This window comes from Lepisma saccharinum, chromosome 11 (genome assembly GCF_977018435.1).
Source record: "Lepisma saccharinum chromosome 11, izLepSacc3.1, whole genome shotgun sequence".
Lineage (NCBI taxonomy): Eukaryota > Metazoa > Arthropoda > Insecta > Zygentoma > Lepismatidae > Lepisma > Lepisma saccharinum.
In genome coordinates, this window is record NC_139239.1 from 73,507,890 (window position 1) to 73,528,626 (window position 20,737).

Consider the following 20,737-nt stretch of genomic DNA (forward strand, 5'->3'; position numbering starts at 1 on the left):
ATTTGTATTTTTCTTATTTTATGCCGCTTTTCTTCAAATTTTAAGTAATCGCGACGATGAGGATGATGCGTGATGATATAGATGAAGGGACACTCGTAAAGAATATCCTTGACCAGACCGGGACTAGAACCCGGGAACTTCTGTGGCAAGATCAAATGTCGATTACTTCAGAATCTTGGCCATCTAGTCGGCTACACGCACACACATATACACAAAAATGCAATACAATTTATTAATCTTGAAGGACGTACGTTGTGTTCGTTTACTTAAATACAATCATCTGCTTCAACACCTCCTACCCCCTTCCCCCTCTTCAGGCATGTGATTCGAGAAAAAGAAGCTTGGCGACTCTTTTGAACGACTCTTCTCAGTGAGCGAGCGCTCATGAGTCGACTCGCACAAATGAACGGCTTGAACCCATCACTAGTCCGCAGGGCGGGAGAAGTTTGAAACGCCAACCAATAGATGTCAGGAGAAACTCGATGGAAAACAGTACACTAACGATCGACCACAGTGGACCGCAGTGAATTGACACAGGTCTCTTTTTAGCAGTTCGATTTGCTTTTGGTACTACCATTGCAATTTAATTTGGTGTCGTTTTATGCGACTGATAAGACAATTTTTAAGGTAACTGACTATTATGCGTGTCCTTTAAATGTACTAATAAGAAAAAACACAAACTTCGCCACCTTTGAATTACGTGGCTGGTAGACAATAGATAATTTTTATTTTTATTGTTCCTGGGTAAATTTCTCGTATCGGACAAACGACTGAAATTTGCTAGTTCATTTAATTTGAATTTTCGTATTTACGTATTCTGCATTGAGAAACATTGCTGAAGGAGGCATTTCACTTATTCCACGGAAAGAAGCTCTATTTGCGACATGTCGAGTAAGTTTTCTTAGTTTCTTTTTGCCTTGGGTAACACGCAAAATGATGGTCACAGTTTCACTACCGTATTCAGCATGCAGTGTTTCCACCCCACTGCACCCAAAAATACCTACATAGCCACATGAACCATTTCCAGTAAGGTTAGGTTAGGTAGGGTCACATATAGGTTACAATAGTTAAAAGGTATGACTTGAGATGACCGGACCCCTCTCCAATTTTCTTCATATTTGACATTTGCGAACCATTGATGCTAGCCTCACGAACCATTGGCACTAGCCCCATGAACCATTGGCATGTGGTTAGGTTAGGCAAACATAGTTAAAATTTCGTGTCGTGGTAGTATCAGGATCTAGAAATTGCAAATAATTGCCAACCATTGACGCTAGCCCCACGAACCATTGGCACGTGGTTAGGTTAGGCAAACATAGTTAAAATTTGGTGTCATGGTACTATCAGGAATACATATATTTGCTCTTGAAACAAAAAATTTCGCGAGAATTGATGGTTTCTATTCAAAAACTAACACCTTATTTTCGCTTATTTTGCAATTTCTAGACGTTTCCGACAAATTTTAACTTCAGATTCGTGATTAGGAGGTCTCAATTAGTGAGTATGCCAAATATGAAGAAAATCGAAGAGTGGTCCGGTCATCTCAAGCCGTTCCATTAAAAATTGGGTACTACTTTACTATACCGGAGACACCTATCAATGATTTATTTCGCAATTTTTTACATTGATAACGTACTATTCTGTGTTGCAGAACATTTTTTTAGGTGAAATAATGGATTTCTAACGAAAATAATGTCTATTTCTTACATACGATAGCCCCACGAACCATCACGGGGACGAGGTATGCCTACTAGGTTAGGTCTGTTAGGTTAGGTTCCATTAGCACTCCTTTCGTTCAATTTAGCATATACGGACAACATCGGAATTACAAATTCCAGGGCATCTTCCACACCCGCCAACAACTTCACGATGCATTCTCGACACATCATGTTGTAGCAGCAGCAACAGCGCGTATTGTGCTCTCATGCAGAAAGCAAATGGCAGCAGCAGCAATAGCACGTCGGAAATAGATTGTCGTAGAAAACCACATGCATTCACATTAAAATGGATTAAAACTACATTCCCGAACATCAACAACGCTACAGAAAATGATTTGCGTAAGTACTTTCTCCTGTAAATTTGAAGAAATCCGTCTCCGGTATAGTAAAGTGTTACCAAAAATTGGTTTTGAAAAAAATATGCGTAGCCCCACACACCATTCTCGCATAGCCCCATGAACCATTGGCACATAGCCCCACAAACCATTTGCGGAAATGTACCTTCTTCAGTTACAAAAACACGTGTTTGGAAACACTGACCGGGATTACATCATCACACAAAGGCTACATCCACCTGGAAGTAAATTGATGCAAGAGCTTTCGTGCATCGGTCACACATTTATATCGAAAAATAGATGATTTACCGGCAAAATTCAATGAACGATGCGAGAAAACACTTCCCCGAACTTCCACACGTATAAAGAAACTGCATTCGGTATGTAATTTCTCCTATAAATTTGAAGAAATCCGTTTGTCCGATACGAGAATGCATCGAGAATGGTAAAATTCTACTTTACGTCCTTTTCCTAAGGAATACGTGTCATATATCATTGGAAAGCTTATTGTATAAGGAATTCAACAACGTAAATCCCAAAGCGAGGAAAAATTACCTGGAGGAGGAAATCGATAAAAACCGATACTGTCCAGATATGTGTAATTGAATGTACTGAGGAAATTTTTCGATGATTAAGCACATATTTAGGGGTGAAATGAGTGCTAATGGAACCTAACCTAACCTCTATAGGCATACCTTGTCCCCGTGAATGGTTCGGGGGCTACCCGTGCATGGTTTTTGGAGCTACCCGTGAATGGTTAGTGGGGCTGCACACACATTCACAACGTGGACACACAGACGAGCCTGCAGTGTTGTTAACTCCCATCGGTTACCACCAAAAATCAATAAGGACGTAAATTAGAAAAGCCACCCTAACTCCACACCCCTTATACACCTTCATGGCATGGTGCAAAGCACAGGGGAGCACTTTACTTTTAACTGGTAGTGTACGAAATACATGCAACCCCACCAAGAGTACACTTCCGATTAATGTATTAGCTCCGTCTAGTTTGCAGCACTTTTTGACTCTTTGCACCAAAGAGTCTAGTTGGTTACACGGTGCAACACAGAGTCTTCTTAGTTCATTGATTTGGAGTCAAATAGTGTATTTGGTTTCTGCACCATTTGCACTACCTTCCGGACCAGTGTATGGTCATGTGGTGAGTACTAACTAATCAAATTAAAGTAGCACACAGGCATTTGTTAAATCTTCTGAACTTGAACACCACTTTCCATCTAGTTAGTTTGAACGTCATTTCCTTGCACCACCCTGCACTGCACTTAGTGTCAAAAAGTGCAGCAAACTAGAAGGGGCTATTAAGAAACTAATTAATTAAAACAGTATATTTAAGATTGAATAAGATTAATTCGGGATCAACTTATCCCATGGGGAAGGCAGTGATTATTCCACTCCTCCAAAATTTCCGCAACAACCCCTAAAATTTTGTGTGAATGGCCAATTTATGTTATGGCTATTTCTGCTATAAATTTTACATAAAAAAAATCTAAATCTTGTAAAGTATCATGTGTAGTCACCCAAGGCTCGATCCTGGGACCAATACTATTATCATGCACATAAATGACTTGTCATCAAACTTAGAGCCCTTCAAATCTATTTTATATGCAGATGACATGAGTATAATGCTGACTGGCAAAAATTAGCAAACACTTAAATCGAACATCAAAAACACAACAAACAGTAGCAATAAAATTCCAATGAATAAAAATGAAAACATTAAATTTGAAAATTCCATAAAATTTCTGGGCATGTGGATACAAGAAAAACTCAATTGGCACATCCATATTAACTATGTAGCAGGAAAATTAAGCAGAATCATATATGGGAAAAGGATCATGAGAGATATAACAGAAAATAACACAATATTAAATTAAAAACCTTATATTTCAGTCTATTCCAATCGCAACTAACATAGCTATGGCATTATATTCTGGGGAAATGCAACGAACAGCACGAAAATGTTTAGTCTTCAAAAAAAGTATTAAGAATTTTTATGGGAAAGAAATGGAATGAACCATTTACGGAAATCGGTAACAGTCTGTTATAGGAAAAACGCATTCAATTTTACAGGAGAAAGTACTTACGGAACTGAGTTTCTGTAGAATTTTGAAAGGTCGTGGAAGTGTTTTCTCCCTTTGTTCAAATTTATTCGGCCGGTAAAACATGTATTTTTCGACATTAATGTGTGCGATGCACGAAAGCTCTTGCCTCCATTACCTTCGACTACGTGAACCAAATGTTCCGTGCGTGCGATGACGTAACCCTTGGTCAGTGTTTCCAACGACGCTATTGTTTTCCCAGAACATGACAATTTTAACTGTTTGCCTAACCTAACCTTGTCGTGAATGGTTCGTGGGGCTATCCATGCATGGCTATCCTTGCCACACGTAACGTAACAATATAAAAAATTATGAACTCCAATAAATCTAATACTCCACAAGTGATAATTTCACTTATTTTTTATTTCATAAGTTTTCATTCCTTCATGTTTGATTTACTTTATTTTATAATACAGTTAAAATAGTAAATAAGATATATATTGTACATATATTGACTTTTGTGAACGTCCTATCTGGTGTTGTTTTGATTCCCATGTCGGGTGCTATATTACTTGCGTGAAGTGTTAAGATTAAGGTAACAGAGGTACTTTACTTCACCATAACATCTCCTAGACATAAAAACAGAAAACACAATATTCATAAACCATGCAAACATCTCCTCCATGACAAACATGTGCACTAGCTCCAACTTCCTTGTAAAAAATAGGACATTTAATGCATGAAAAGATAGTAAGCCAAAGCCTGACCATTAGATCAATAATTTCTGACACTGTTGTCACAGTTGCAATGGAATAGGAAAATATAGTTTATGCCAATCCAATGCAAATGGCACCATTGAAGTACAAAATATATAGTACTGAAACTTGGTCCCTCTTCACGACCACTTCCATATGAGTGGAAATAATACCCAATTGTGAATAATTTTTCCTCCGTCGAGAGATATATTTTCAACAACTGCACAACACAACTTCCTTTTCACTACTGAGAACATGTGTGGCTGGAGCTATGGTCCATCGACAAATGCAAGTTTCAGTACTGTATATTTTAGCGCATACCATACTATATAGATCCATCTATTCTTCACCTCAACATTATTTTGTTTGCACCTGCAAAATTATCCTGTGCTTGCAATTAGCATACCCTCTTACATACAGATATATTTGAGGATGTAGTTGCTTCAGCCAAAATCATTGCCAGAATTATCTTCAGTATTACTACAATTCTTGAACGTAGTTATTGTGCCTGCATTAGAAATATGGCCCATTCAGGTGGTTGTGCATACAAGATTAATGTGTTACTCATTCTACAGTTAATACTTATTGATGATTTGAGCTTAAAACAATCATGAGAGTCAAAAAAAGTAAAGAAATGGACAAATAGGTCAATAAATTATACTTGTGTTGAAGAATTTTTGTTACCAAAATCACTTGATTGGTGGATTTATTTATTTTACTTCACTTTTTTACCCCTTTGGCTAATCGCAAAGATGATGATGAATGGTGGTATGATAAGATGGATGAAGGGACAATCACAAATATATAGGGACACGAGATAAAGCAAGTCTAATTCTTTTGTTAAATATGGCTTCTGTTTTCATCTTAATTGGCTTTTTGCTAGAGGTTTTTCATTAAAAAATTATTTTTATAATTGCTAATTTCCAACTTTAGGAGTAGGGCTTGTGTAAATAAATGGTAAGAAAAAGTAAAGATTTTTGGTTCTTATTTTGTAGACACCCTGTAAAAGCACCATGCTTAAATATGTCATCATCATTATGGGAAATGAGTCAGAACTAGCTGTCCTGTACAAATTATATCTTTATGATTTTTATTTTTTTTATCTTTAGGTAAAAAGATGGTCCGATTATCACAATCAGGAAGTCAAATGGCTAATACTCAAGAATCTTCAATGCAAAGCCAGCAGTCACAAGCTGTAACGCCCGAAGAATTGAAAGACATCGTTAATGACATTGTACTGTTCGTTCTAATTCAAGGCAAAACAAAGTATCCAGTCAAGCGTCAGGATATTGTAAAGCATGCACTAAAAAATCATAGCAGACTTTTTCGTAAAGTAATGCAAGATGTTCAGAAAGTGCTGAAAGAGGTCTTTGGACTTTCCTTAGTTGATGTGGATAATGGCAAAGTGTATCTATTAATCAACCAGCTTCAGAATTCAGACGATATGCCGCACGTATCATTTGAAGGAGAGGAGAAATCTAAGATGGTGTTGTTGACGATTGTGCTATCAATTATATTTATGAGTGGAAGACCTGTTAAGGAGGAAAGTTTAATGTCTTCTCTAAGCAAAATGGAGATTATTGCTGAAAATAACTCGACACATAAGTATTTTAGGGATGCAAGAAGTATTATCAGGCAGGAATTTGTTCGACAGATGTACCTAGAGTACAATCGCATCCCGGACTCTGATCCACCAAAGTTTGAATATCAGTGGGGGAAGCGAGCTGAGTTGGAAGTATCTCGGCGTGGCATTCTGAAGTTCGTTTGTACAATATACGGCAACTGCAAACCTTCAGATTGGGTGGCTCAATATGCTGAGGCTGAGAAATCCGAAGGAGAAGCGAGTACATCGGCATAATTTGGTGTGTGCAAGATATACTATTTTTGTACAGCAACATATTTTGGATGTTACAAATGATAGAAGTAAGATTCAGTGTTCTATCATTTACGTCAATATTCATTCCACATATTTAAAATAATTGTTTCCAATTTGAAAGAAAGTAAAATTTGTTAGTGATAGATTAAGTTTGTTAACATTGGTTACGATTGTATTCAATTTTATAAAACTGCTAGTCATTTCTGACTTTTGCCAAAATAGGCAGTTTCCATTAAGAGTTCATGCAACAATATACTGTATTTCACTGTGCAATCGTTTTACATTTTATGCCATTTTTTTTCTGCAAAAATGTGTGGTGCAAGCATTATGTGAAATTAGTGGTACTGGTACTTAAAATTAGCTTATTACAAAGTAAACTGTCTTTGGTGCAAGATTAGGATGCCCGGAATACTCGTGAATGTATGTTAAAATTGAATAGTGCAAATAGAGCCACATCATTTCTTTGTGACAGTTTAACAAACATTTTTCCAATATGAAAAAAAAAGTTAACACACTAGTTGTTGGTTTGTGGATTAGTGTTGCAAAGTACAAACTTACAAAATTTAATCTTAAGGTTCTGCACCACTATCAGTGGTTTTGTTATCTGATGTGCAGATGCAATGAATACATGATGAAATGTTATAAACCTATCTTTGAAATGATGAAACAGGGTGTTAATGAAACTTGATTATATTGCGTCAAAAAGTTTTTGGAACATTTTTATTTCAATTTTCAACAAATCTGAGGCTCCGCATGGTCAAACAGTTAGCACTCTTGCCATTGGTGTGAATGGTCCTGGGTTCGTTTCCTGGTGGGAGCACCAAAAAATGTTGGTGTGGATTACATTGCGAGCTACTTGGAAAGAAGTAGTAGCAGCAGCAGCCTCTGGTCACAAAACCATTGTGTACATGTTTGCCATACTGAAACCTTAACTTTAAGGATTCAGATATCATGCAATCAATATATTTTTCTTATTGAAAATATTAACTTAGAATATTCAAACTAAGGAGGCATGTAGGACCATCTCTTAGGAACTGAATTAATTTTAAACTGGTTCCTATCCTTGAGAAGAATCTAGAGGGTGGGGGGTTAGATATGAAGTGCTACAAGTTATCACTGCTATTGCACTTCACTAACCATGTCACTACAGGAATTCCGGGGATATCAACAACTTTTCTCCCGAGATTTTGGCCAGTGTATGGGACTGGTGGTTACGCACCATCGTGAGGAAATTGGAGAGCTACGAACGAGTAGCGTAACCAGTCATGGAAACCTGCAACGACGACTGGGAATTCGGCATGCTGACCAGATGCCACACCGTAACTTATTGGATGATCGCTTGTGGATGTGAGGCTGGCAGTCGGTAGATAGGCCCAGGCCCTCAAGAACTGTTGTGCCATGGGTTATTAGTTCTGGAAGGGAAGAGGAAGTCTGAGAGTTTACTTGCCTTCTCAATCTCCTCCTGACGTACAGAGATCAGCCACCAGTTGTCTTCAAAATGAATTCAAAAGCCCTTTCTGTGGCCCTAGTAGCCATCAACATGAGATCTACATCACTTTCCATGTTCAAGAGTATTGTGTTACTCTAGATCATAGTTTTGGACAAGATGAGTTTTCAATGTTTAAACAATCTTAGGACAGCAAGAGAAAAATATCCAATTCATTTCAATTTTAGCTGTTATCTTCCATTAAGTTGGGTTCCAACAATCCATAAGTTCTGGCAAAATGTATTTATATTTCTTGCAAGTCACTTTTCAGCCATTTTTGGATAATCAAAATAAGAACCAAAGGAACACTTGCAATGGATAACCCATGCTCAGCCGCAACCATCATTATTTGATCCGTATGCTCGGCTTCAGAAGTCAATTGTTGAAATATGTGAGTGGAAGGTTTAAAAAGAGCAGAATTGAGTTCTTGCATTGTTTTCTGTTTAAAGATTACAGAGAAGCTGAGAGATATTGCAATTGCCTGATATGATTCATACTCTCTTGTGCATTCAGTTTTTCTGTTGCAAAGCTATAAAGAACAGCACACCTGTGACTGATGAAGTCTAAAGTAGTTTAATTTTACATGCATTTCATACTTTCAATTTTCTTTTACTAACAAAAAATAATGTTATATGTAAGGTGTATTGACCACATCCATGGGGGAAAGGCAGAAGGCATACTTCTCCCAGTAATATATATTTAAGGAAGGGTAAAGAAAATTTTATATATATATTGCAATTATTAAATGTTTACTTGGAGCATGTAATGTTATGTTTTTCAATACATGCATTACACCGAAAGTAACAGGTCTATTCTAAAATGATTGAATGTTTGGGACGCAAGAGTGAAAATGATAGTATTTTGAAGTGAAAAGGATCTCCATACACACACAGTAACATCTATAAATCAACAATCATTCCTCATGCAAAGAAAATTGCATTTATATTTTATTCTTCAAAATAGCTATGTATTACAGAATACATAAAACACACATTAAATCTTGTATATGAATAATTGTATACAAAAAATGACAAAGTGGACTACATATATTTCATGCTTTAACATTTTCAAATATTTATATGTAGTGTGAGTAAAAATATGTTACATAGATATAAAATCAATTAAGAAAACAGGCTTCCAAAACTGGCAAGCATTAGTTTTAAAAAAATCTGAATATTTTTTTGTCTTCTAATATTCAAAACACACATCTGACTCAACAAAGTAACAGATTTAAATACCTTTTTGCTGCAAAAAGTGCATTCAATTTTACAAAATGCTACCTTAATGCATGTTTACGTATCAGAGAAATTATATACCTCTGTACTCAAAATAATATCTAATATAAATTATTTCATTACTGTGTTTACAATGAAATCAATAAGTTGCAAATTTTACAGAGTACATTGGACAAAAATAAAAATGAATAAGAAACAAGTTCTATAGCTCTCTTAGATATACAGTTTTTACATGCTGGTTCTTACATCAACAAGAACCGGGAGTTTGTTCAACAATTACATAAATATTAAAATAGGTACATAAAGCATTGGTGGCAACTGCAGGGAACGATGAAGAAATAACAACATGTCATATCTCTGTACCATGTATGTTAGGACATTTTCATTTTTCATCACAGCAAACATGCAAGAATATACAAATAAACATTATAAATAATTATAAAACCATCCAGAAGTCCTGTACTTCAAACTTGACAATGGACTAATATTGTATATTGGCTTTTGCTTCACCAATTATACGTATGCTACGATTTTATTAATAATAAGACGTGGAATTCAACGATATTGCTCTTTTTAATATTTGCTCTTTGCTTTCTAGTTTCTAGTGCATAAGTTATATTCATACATGAAACATTAATGTTGAAACAAAATATAGATTTAATATATAAAAACAGTGTAAAGATAATATGATCTTTGTTGCTTGTATCAAAGAATATGTATAGCACTCTCTGCTGTGTCATGACATATTATTTAATACCTTTTCTTTGTTACAAAATCACTTATTAAAAAGCTTTGCATAGCAAGATTTATTATATATAGATTTAATATATAAAAATAGCATAAAGATAATGATATATTTGTTGCTTCTATCAAATAATATTTGTAGCATTCTCAGCTGTGTCATGACATATTTAGTACATTTTCTTTGTTACAAAGTCACTTTTTATAAAGCCTTGCCTAGCAAGATTTATTATATATATTACTCTGTGTGTTTGTGCTACACCTTCCTCAAAAATATGCCATAACCTTTGGCAGGAAGTAACAGTAAGAAACAATGCTATTAATAGTAATTAAAATTTGCATTCTCTCTCCTTCCAGCATTCCTACTTAAAATTATTTAGAAACAAGATATAACATAAATAATATTGTACACTTTAAAAATTATACTCCCTTATAAAGTATCTGAAAAAGGGTATGATACATGTTGCTGAATTCTCACTGTTCACGAGGATGTATGAAAATATCTCCATATGGTTGAACCTGCTGTAAAATCACTTTGCACTGTGCATTTAAATCTGAAAAAAAGTAAGGTAGCATTTCTTAAGCAAACGTACAAGCAGGCAGTGAAGTATTGTACTTTATATACAATTATTAAAAATAATGAGAATTTCAAGGTAAACTACTTGTAGGAGTGGACAAGGACGTATTTAGGAAGGGGGGTCCAGACCCCCCCCCCCCAAAAAAAATTATCAAGTACTAAAATTAAATAATGAAAAATATATTCGATTAGCCGTTGTTGTATAACTTCCTCTGAACTTATTGTAAGACAAGGATTATATTGAATCATAGGGCTTTGAGGGACACGAAGGACGTATTTAGGGAGTCTGGACCCCTGCCCCTACCCGAAATACTTATTAAGTATGAAAATTAAATAATGAAAATATACTTGTTTATCATGTGTTGTATAATTTCCTCAACTTATTGTAAGACAAGGATTATATTTGGATCATACAGCTTTGAAGAACAGGGACAACGTATTTAGGGGGTCCGGACCCCCCCCCACACACACACACACACTCGAAAGACTTATTAAGCACGAAAATTAAGTAATGAAAATATACTTGTTTAGCATTTGTTGTATAATTTCCTCTGAACTTATTAGAAGACAAGGGTTATATTGGGATCATATGGCTTTGAAGGACAGGAAGGACATATTTGAGAAGAGGGGGGGGGGCCTCCGGACCCTCCGAAAGACTCATCAAGTACTAAAATTAAGTAATGAAAATATTAGCATTTGTTGCATAATCGATGGTTATTAATTTCCTCTGAACTTTTCACAAGGCAAGGATTAATATTGGGATCATATGGCTTTGAATGACATTACAAAGATGATTTATGTACACTACTACTCAAAATAATATGCATAAAATTTTAATCAAACTTACTTCCCTACAACTACATGTAACATCATATTTCTTATTCGATAAATATTCAATTATTCATGTATTTGACATTAATTTAATTTGCCAGCACACTTGTTTTTATATAAATTATTCCGATCTTAACTACAGGTAAGCTACGTAATGAATATGCACTCTTATATCTCTATTCTTATACAGTCTTTTTACCTAATGGTATAATAATAATATTAATGTATGTATTGTAATTAGTATTAATTTGATTTATAATTATTTTAATATAAACATTATTATTCCTGAGACACTTGGTTTGGACCCCCCCACCCCCACCCCCCGACCCGAAAAAAATTTCTAGATACGTGCTTGGGAGTGGAGTTGTTTTTATCACTATTAGATTTTGCCACCTGTCTGATAACTGCCAGGCATGTACTGATGAAGCTACCAGACAGGTGACAAAATCTATCACAATCAAAAAATTGCGTGGAAAAATGAACTCTAAGTTGATTTGAACGGATTAAGATTACTTCTTTCCGTGTAACTGCCAAACTGATATCTTTGAATTAGTATATTTTATATCACTTTTGGCTAATTGTGATGATTGAGATGGATGAAAGGACAACACAACATTTGCCCTGCAGTGGTATATCCTGGCAATGGGCCCAGCTGAAAGAACCTCATCTGCGGGGAGAAAAAAATGCACAAAGGTATCCTGAAGTATAAAACCCCTGGAGATGGTAAATCGAGAACCACATCATCTACAACACACTCGGTGCTGACTGACGAGACCACTCCGAGAGATTGCAACATCACAAGGCGGCAACAAGCGTCGGTATGGTTGCAGAGGTCCTCACTACAGAGCCGGAAGCCAAGAAGCCAGTCCGAGTTTGGAGAACTAGTGCTCCAACGACAAAGCTGCTTCTTATTGCCAACAACATCTAGGCCAGCGGTCTCTCGCCATCTCCAGGTTGCCCGTTGCAGATGCCAGAAGCCGAGGGCCAGATCATCGAGCAAGGGGTGAGTAGCATTCAACCGACAAGGCTCCCAACATCTTTCATCCACACCATTCAGGGAAGAGGTGGTCCAGCAACGCCCAAATTGAAACTTCTTATTAACTGAGCTACGTCCCGGTGTGACTCGATCCCATACCTTACCCGACATCATGCTACAATATAGTAGGGCTGAGCAGATGGAACGGTATCGGAAAGTATAGGTTTGAATTTATGTACCAATACTTTCCCGGCATTTTGATCTTTCACGGACTCAGCAAAAAAGCTGCGGCACACTTTCACTGAGTCTAAATATCTTGGAAATTATGCAAAATTCAGTCTTTTTATTTTGCACCAGTTCTGAATGATTTTTTTTTTATAACATATAATTTAATATTCTGGTGTAATTCTTAGTATTTTAAAGCAAAACTCTTGGTAAATTGATTCATGTAATTCGAGTGGAATACTTACACACAATTGTTAATCAATATTTTCAACAACTTTTAATTATTACAATTTTCAAGTATCAGTATCTACTCAGCCTTACTATATAGTGATAAAAACAGACTAGTTCAGACTTTTAGACCTACTTACATTCTTTCTGAGGAAAGGAAAATGATTTGTGATCCATCCACCCACATGGAAGAACCAAAGTAAGATGAACTCATCTGACTTGCTAAACTTAATTTGAATGGCAAAAAACAATGCAAATGATTACTTACCTAACAAAATGCTAAATCCTTTAGCAGCATCCAACTTTGTGTTTGATTCCGGGGGAAACAACTGTCTGAAGGTCAAATGTTGCCCTGCATCATGATATTCTTTCAAGATCCTAAGAATTTCATTTTGTGTAATTCTACGAGGAGGAGGAGGAGAAGAAGGTGGTGCTTCGTCTGTTGGTTCAGAGGGGCCAGCAACGGGAGGGACTTCCTCAGTGATTGCTGGTGCAATCTCTCCAATCCCTGGATGCTCTGTAGCTGGTGTAATCTCTGCAATCCCTGGTGCAATCTCTTCAGGGATCCCTTCAAGCTCGGTAGCTGGTGCAATCAACTCTGGCTCCCTGTAGAAATCACTGTGTTAATAAGATAGACTAAACACTGCATTTCAATAGGGTGATCAGATTTTCAGAAGTGAAAAATAGGACATCATACACAAAAGCTGCAGTTTTCTACCTTTTTAAGCTCCTCCTTTGCCCCACTATTATACTAAACACACCCAACATACATACATAAAATAATTTCTAATTGGGCATTTAGTTATGAAAAATATATTTTAGTTGTTTAAGAGAAAAAAATGAATTCATGATAGAGTACGCAAGAATTATATATTTAACAACACCCTTTGCATACTTTTCATTAGAATACACACTTAAAAGAAAAGAAAGACCTTCCAAGTTAAACATGATCATAGGAACTCACAGATACTGCAAGTTGATACTTTTTGCTGTATGTATATTATACTATTCTTGTACTATAAATGTTCGTTCGAAACCCCGGAGGAAATTATTAGTCACCCTGTATGATGTGAAAATTAATAAACAAGCATCAGTGTTTGATTTGTACTATTTCTTACCACAATATAAAACAAATTAGTGTAAATGGGTACATATATTAAAAGTGAATAGTAATCACTTACGTTCATTGCTGGTTCGGACACACATTTGATTTTAAACAATATTTCCACTGTTTCAACTGTCTTCTTCAGGTGATAACGAGGATGATGGGTGTTGAAACAGTGGAAATATTGTGTTAAAAATATGTGCCAGAATGAACAATAGAAGTATGTGAATACTAATCATTATTCTTAATAATGTCGCCACACTGCTATGCTTCAATATAAAAATAATTTATACTTACTGAGGAACTGGAATTCCAGTTGTTTGAAGTGGTTCAATAATTGTTGAACCAGAAGTATCTGAAAGTGAAGTGTGTTAGCATTAGTATGATCATTACTGTTTTTATTTTTTTTCCCCTAAATATTAAGTTAATTTGACACACAGAGACCAATTTATAAATGATTATAATACGGTATAACGCCGCTGAGATTAAGATCCCTAACAACCCTGTATGGGGTTGTATATGATATGTATGTGTGTATATGTACAGTCATAGACATCCTGGATTGTAACAATACTATACCATTACAATCCAGAAGTGTCCTTGACACTACATACAGTAATTTATTTTTTATTTATATAATGGATATAATCTACTTCATTTTTCACACTAAATTTGAGATTTGCATCTAAAATAGTTCCAATTTTCTTACAATAGTTACATGATTTTGAAAAATCTAAATCTGAAGTTTGCTTTGCATCTTCAGACCTACTGGAGTGAAAATGAGGATGAGGTATTTATAATCTCGATAATCGATATGCAAAAGACAAGATGGAGACTTATCTTGCACAGGTAGCTCAACATTGCAGTATTGCAAGCTCAAGTTTCTAACCTGCTTTTATGGAACTTTTATTGCCAGATTCTTCAAATTTAAGTCTCATGCTCAGAGCTTAGTTGAGTCTAACCAGTGGCGGATTAATGAGGAGACATGTTTACCTTAGGTTTATGAGTGCTTAGGAAATTCATGGCAATTCCATATTTTCCTTTCAATATTGCCACAATGACAACATTACAGAAGGAGGAGGAGTCAGGGGAATTTAACATCCCTACTTCCCCAGAATATCGTGGAAAGGTCTACTTTTCGTCACCTGTAACAATTCGATGCAAAAATCTGTTGTCCCGTGGATTTTTAAGCAATTGTTCACAGAAGGATACTCGTCATTCAGCCTGTTGTGGTGTCAACTCGTGGAGAACACATCGAGGCTATCGAGAGAGAAAACCCAATCTGGTGATGAGAGCGAACCATGGTGCTTTGGGTCGATCCAACCTGTTGTGCCAGTTGCTGTGTACTGATGCTTGCATCCATGGCACCCGGTCTCCCACATCGTGGCTTGTCTTCCATACCTATGTCCCCAGACGAGAACCGCTTGAACCATTTCTGTGCTGTCCTAATGTTCACTGTGGCCTCACCTATCACCACACAAATTTCCCTTGCAGCTTTCACTCCTTTCTTCCAATAATGTCTTAACAAGATATGGATGGCTAATTTGTCGATCTCTATGATTGACCGCCATAATTGCACTGTACCTTGTCGAAATGTGTTGTGCCTGTGTGAATGTATGTACCAGGTGGCGTGGACGTCATGTGCCCACCGCGAGATTTTCGCTTGGGTTTCCAGGCATTTTCTCTGGCTCCACAGTTTCAAATGTGAAAAAAACGAACTTTTGACAACCTGGTAACTATGATAAATATTTTTTTCTTACCTTTCCTCACACGCTAGAATGGCATTTATGGAGTATTTGTTCTCATCTTGTCGACTTTTAGACAATTTGTAAGCTTTGACATATGGCGTGATGATCATCTTAAAATCAATATGAGAAATAGCTTATGAACCAAGAAAATATATAAAAGGGAGGATCAATATAAAATCACCAATTCTGACAACAGATACTCTGTAAATTATCAAATTGCAAATGTTCTAAAAACTACCCGAAAGGTTCAGGAAGGTTCTCATTGTAAAATTGCCACATTCGATATCTCATTTCGACCTAAAGGTCACATATTTCAGCTTACAAGAAAAAGAGGTATGCATCTCTTAGGATTACTGTATTGTTTTACTGAAATTTGTGATATCTGTTCTCATTTTATACTTCAAGTTTGAGTTTCTTTTTAAAGTCCACTTTATGCACAGAAAGGCTAATTGTACTTCAAGTTTAACTTTGCTAATAATGTAATATTGCTTTCAAGTCTTGTTTGTGACAGGTCTCACTCAGCTCTCTAAAATTGGTTCAGCCCTTTTCTAGCTATTATTCGTTACAGGGTTCCCTCATTATGCAATTTTCAACAATGCCTCTCTTGTACTTTCTAAATTTACAGACTTCTCATCAGCGCTGCGGTGCTCTAGACTGTAGGGCATCTGCCTTCCATGTGGGAGACCCAGATTTGATTCCCAGGGTGAGTGATCTAAGGTTGGAACTTTTCTGGCCTTGTCCCTGCATAAAGCCTCAAATCAATGGGTACCTAGGGGGCAACCCTGGGCAGTAAAGGCAACTGGAGCATAGTGCTGATCACATCACTAAGTGGCAGAGATTGAGAATATGTGGGGCCCTACCCTCACATCCCCTAAATTTGCCTTCATGGTACGGTACTATATGCCCAGGGAACTTTACTTTTACCTATCAGCACAAGCTGTTGAATGATTTCAATTCAATGGCAAAATCAGCTTCAACACACTCCAGAATCCCGGTTTTGAGTGTCCATGTGTACAACATATGACACAAACAACTTGTACGCAGGAAAACCTAGACTGGAAATACAGACTTCCCACCCAGAATAATGACCTCCCATCAAGCGTCGATATGTTTGTCAGAGTATGTATTTCAGTCTTCCATCACAACAAATGCTGCTAAGTAATATCAAATAGTGCTATTTTGTCTTACTTTTGTGAAATTTTTGGTGTTGTATTGTTCTTTTCATTGTTGAAACTTTCAGCGTAAACTAACCATTTGTCATGTACCTGATGTTGGCAAATTTAATATCAATACTTTAAAAGGATCTGTAAATTTCATTCCAGTCTATCTTATGTTTTAATATAATAAAAAAAAAATTGTAAACATACCTGTAATAGTACGTCCTCGGCTTACACGTGACTGCACAGATGTATGTACTTCTGTTACTGGGCTTTGAAAAGAAAAATTGTACATAAGATGCAATTCGTAAGAAATAAATGCACATGGTACCTAGGTAATGTTAACAAAATATTGCTATTGCAAGAAAACTTCTTAGCTGCTCAATGACTGTGAACTTTAAAGCCTGAGAGCTGGTATGAAAATAAATGAACTATTTTTTTTACCCTAATTCTGCATTTTTACATGTGACATTTATGGAGATTTCTAGCCAACACATGCTGCATAAGCTTATGTTTGATTGGTTGGTGACACGTGTTGCTCCTCACCTCTGCGTGAGTATATTACACGAGACTGCACTTCTCACACCTTCCCACTCACTGTTATCACTGCAAGTATTTTGGTCATACCAAGTATATTGCAGTTTCTCATTACTAGTGGCTACCTGTGGATATTGAATACTAATGCCATCTCCCTGCCACCAACTCACTCTCTAGGCTTCTTAAACCCGAAGGTTTATGGCTGCAGCAACACAAGCCTTCGATCTGTCCCTATCCTGGGCAAGATCAATCTAACCTTTTCCATCCTTACTGATTTCATCCAACGATATCCCTCCATTCTCGTCTTGGCCTTCCTATTGGTCTCTTACCATCAGGTTTCCCAACAAGAATCCTGTAAACTCTTCTTTCCTCTTCCATTCGTGCCACAAGGTCTGCCCACCTAAGTCTTCTTGATTTAATTATTGAAAAAATCATCTCTCTGCCACTGAGACAGGTAATTTGTGACTGAAATAGTTATGGGAGGTAGTTTGTGGAACACAAGATCATAATCATCACAATGATGAGCATTAGTGAATAGTAGCTGAATTCTAAGTGAAATTAACTTTTCTCCTTGAATAAACGAGAACAACATGATAAAAAGCTCCAGTTTACTTTCCTTTGTACTGTTTAAATTGTTTTTATTTTTCTTCACTGACTCTACTTATACAGGCATTAATGCTAGAAATTTTGTGTCCTGCAGAGTTGAACACACAATGTAATTGCCCGTTTACACATTCCCTGATGAAAATATATCTTATATGTTACCTTAAATAATGTGAATATGAGTGTCGTCCAGAAAAGAAAAGGAACATTTTGGTGTAAAACACAAATGGCAAATGATGTGTGCCAAAAAAATATGATATAGAAACTACATACCTTACTCTACTTTATTTCCACATACAAAGGTCGTTCAAGGTTGACCGGGATTTTCGTACGTAAAAAATCGATGAATAGCCGGATCATGATGAACCGTGTGGGTGACGTAATGTATTCCTTCGTGAGTAACTAGCGCCCGGCATGACGTATTTCGCGCATGCGCAGCAGTTGCAGCGAACATGGCGGCAAGCAGTGTGTCTGTGGCTGTGGAGCAGCGGTGTGTAATCAAATTTCTCGTGAAGGAGAAAGTGAAACCAGCTGAGATTTTCAGACGATTGCAAGGACAGTATGGTGAACAAACAATGTCGCGGACAAGAGTGTACGAATGGTGTGAGCAGTTCGCGAAGGACGGGAGCTGGTGACAAATGAAGCGCATGGACACATTCGCCCGACTGCAATCACACCAGTGGATATCGCACGTGTTGAGCAAATGATTCTTGAGAACCGGCGAGTAACATTGCGGGATATTGCTGCCGAGGTGAATACCAGTGTCGGGAGTGTTGAGACTATCATTCACGACCACTTACGCTTCCGCAAAATCTGTGCAAGGTGGGTTCCCCGCCAGCTGACATTCGATCAGAAGTGGACACGCAGGATGGTCTGTGAACAGCTTCTGAATCGGTTTCGAGCAGAAGGTGATGAATTGTTGCAATCCATCATCACATGTGATGAAACATGGTTGCACAATTCAACCCCAGAGACCAAAAGATGCAGCATGGAGTGGCGGCATAAAGGTTTTCCGCCCCCCAAGAAAAGCAAAATGCAGCCGTCCGCTGGAAAGATCATGGCAAGTGTCTTCTGGGACATGAAGGGCGTTATCCATGTGGATTTTCTGGACAAAGGGAGCACGATTAATGCCCAGTATTACTCCACATTGTTGAGTGGTGCTGTACGAAAGTCCATTCGCAAGAAAAGACCTGGGATGTTGTCTGGAAATGTCATTCTTCTCCATGACAACAATGCCCGCCCTCACACGGCCAATGTGACAACAACAACTCTGGCCGACATGCGTTGGGAAGTTCTGCCCCATCCCCCCTACAGTCTGGATTTAGCCCCCAGTGATTATCATTTGTTTGCACTCCTTAAAGACCATCTGGGAGGGAAGAAATTCACGACAGACGAAGCACTGCAGAGCGATGTCCTCCAGTGTCTACGACAACAACCAAGTTCTTTCTACGCCAAAGGAATTCAAGAGCTGCCAGAACGATGGCAACGGTGCCTCGGCACGCATGGAGAATACTTTGAAAAACTGACATAGTTTGGTGTTTCTTCTGCTACCTATTTCCTCAGCAGAAATAAAATCCCGGTCAACCTTGAACGACCCTTGTATTCATCAAACCCATTCAAGCAGTTATAGGGTGATAGAGCCAGCGTATTTTCGGAACAGCCATGAGGTTTTCTTATGCACAAGCTCGAAGCGAGTCGCACAAATATTTCTACAGCTGTGGGGGAGGAGAAACACGTGATGTTAGCGTGTGTTGTGCAGTGTTGCTAGTAAACGAAGAAACTGCGGCTGACAGTGACCCAAAGCAGACATCTAACTAGAAAGGCACATGCAAAACAATTTATTTAAATAAACTTACCTTGTGTATTGTAATGCCGCAAATGTCATCATGAAACAAAGTTGTTTTTATTTCAACTGCTCAATTTCATCAAGTTCGGAATCCGAATCTGTCATGTCGCTTGAATCCTCATCAGCACTTGAAACAGAATCGTCTGCATTGCTACTGCTGTCACCAACACTGAAAGCCAGACGTTCAATTTCCGGTTCCAGCAAACCTCCCAAACGAATGTCTTCTTCCTCAGCCTCTTTGATATTGCCGCAACAGCACTCCCATTCCTTCTCGCCAATTTCGGCAAGCACTTCCTTGCACAGTTCCCAGACGTCATTCAATTTGAAGGTGACATTGCGATTGGCAACCTTTTGCTTACATATCCCCCAAATTTTCTCAATTGGGTTTCTCATCTGGGTGATATGTGGGCAAACGAAGGACTGTGTGACCATGCTCACACATTATGTCATCTATAACGTAAGACTTTGTTTTTGGTTTGTGTAGTCTTATGAGACTGTACAGTTCAGGTTTAAACATATCATTAGTAAAAGGTATCCCAATTTTCAATAACGAGTCTTGCATTTCACTTTTTCTACTATTAGAGGATGGGCTTCTTTATTTCTGGACATTGTGAAATGATGCATTGTCAATTATTAATACAGAATTTGGGGGTAAATTTGGTATTAACATTTCCCGTATCCATCACGTGTAATAGTTGGAA

General features: G+C 37.3%; 2 protein-coding genes across 4 annotated transcripts in view; one reads left to right on the forward strand and one right to left on the reverse strand.

Annotated features, from left to right (window-relative positions):
* The first annotated feature begins 442 nt into the window (after positions 1–442).
* LOC145995317 (non-structural maintenance of chromosomes element 3 homolog) lies at positions 443–7,449 on the forward strand. Of its 2 annotated transcripts, none has more exons than XM_083131924.1 (2): positions 443–627; positions 5,975–7,449. In XM_083131924.1, exon 2 carries the CDS (start codon positions 5,983–5,985, stop codon positions 6,721–6,723), a length of 741 nt encoding a protein of 246 aa, XP_082988050.1. In that variant the 5' UTR covers positions 443–627; positions 5,975–5,982; the 3' UTR covers positions 6,724–7,449. The 2 variants fall into 2 exon arrangements, with proteins under 2 accessions (XP_082988050.1, XP_082988051.1); XM_083131925.1 differs by having other exon boundaries at positions 446–537.
* A 1,961-nt stretch (positions 7,450–9,410) lies between these two features.
* LOC145995318 (uncharacterized) overlaps positions 9,411–20,737 on the reverse strand; it is an 83,591-nt gene continuing 72,264 nt past the window's right edge. For both annotated transcript variants that reach the window (XM_083131927.1, XM_083131928.1), the window contains exons 12-15: positions 17,261–17,322; positions 14,443–14,500; positions 13,309–13,646; positions 9,411–10,757 (exon numbers count right to left, since the gene is read on the reverse strand). In XM_083131927.1, coding sequence (XP_082988053.1) covers positions 10,678–10,757; positions 13,309–13,646; positions 14,443–14,500; positions 17,261–17,322 — 538 coding nt within the window. In that variant the 3' untranslated portion in view covers positions 9,411–10,677. The remainder of the gene's footprint in view (positions 10,758–13,308; positions 13,647–14,442; positions 14,501–17,260; positions 17,323–20,737) is intronic.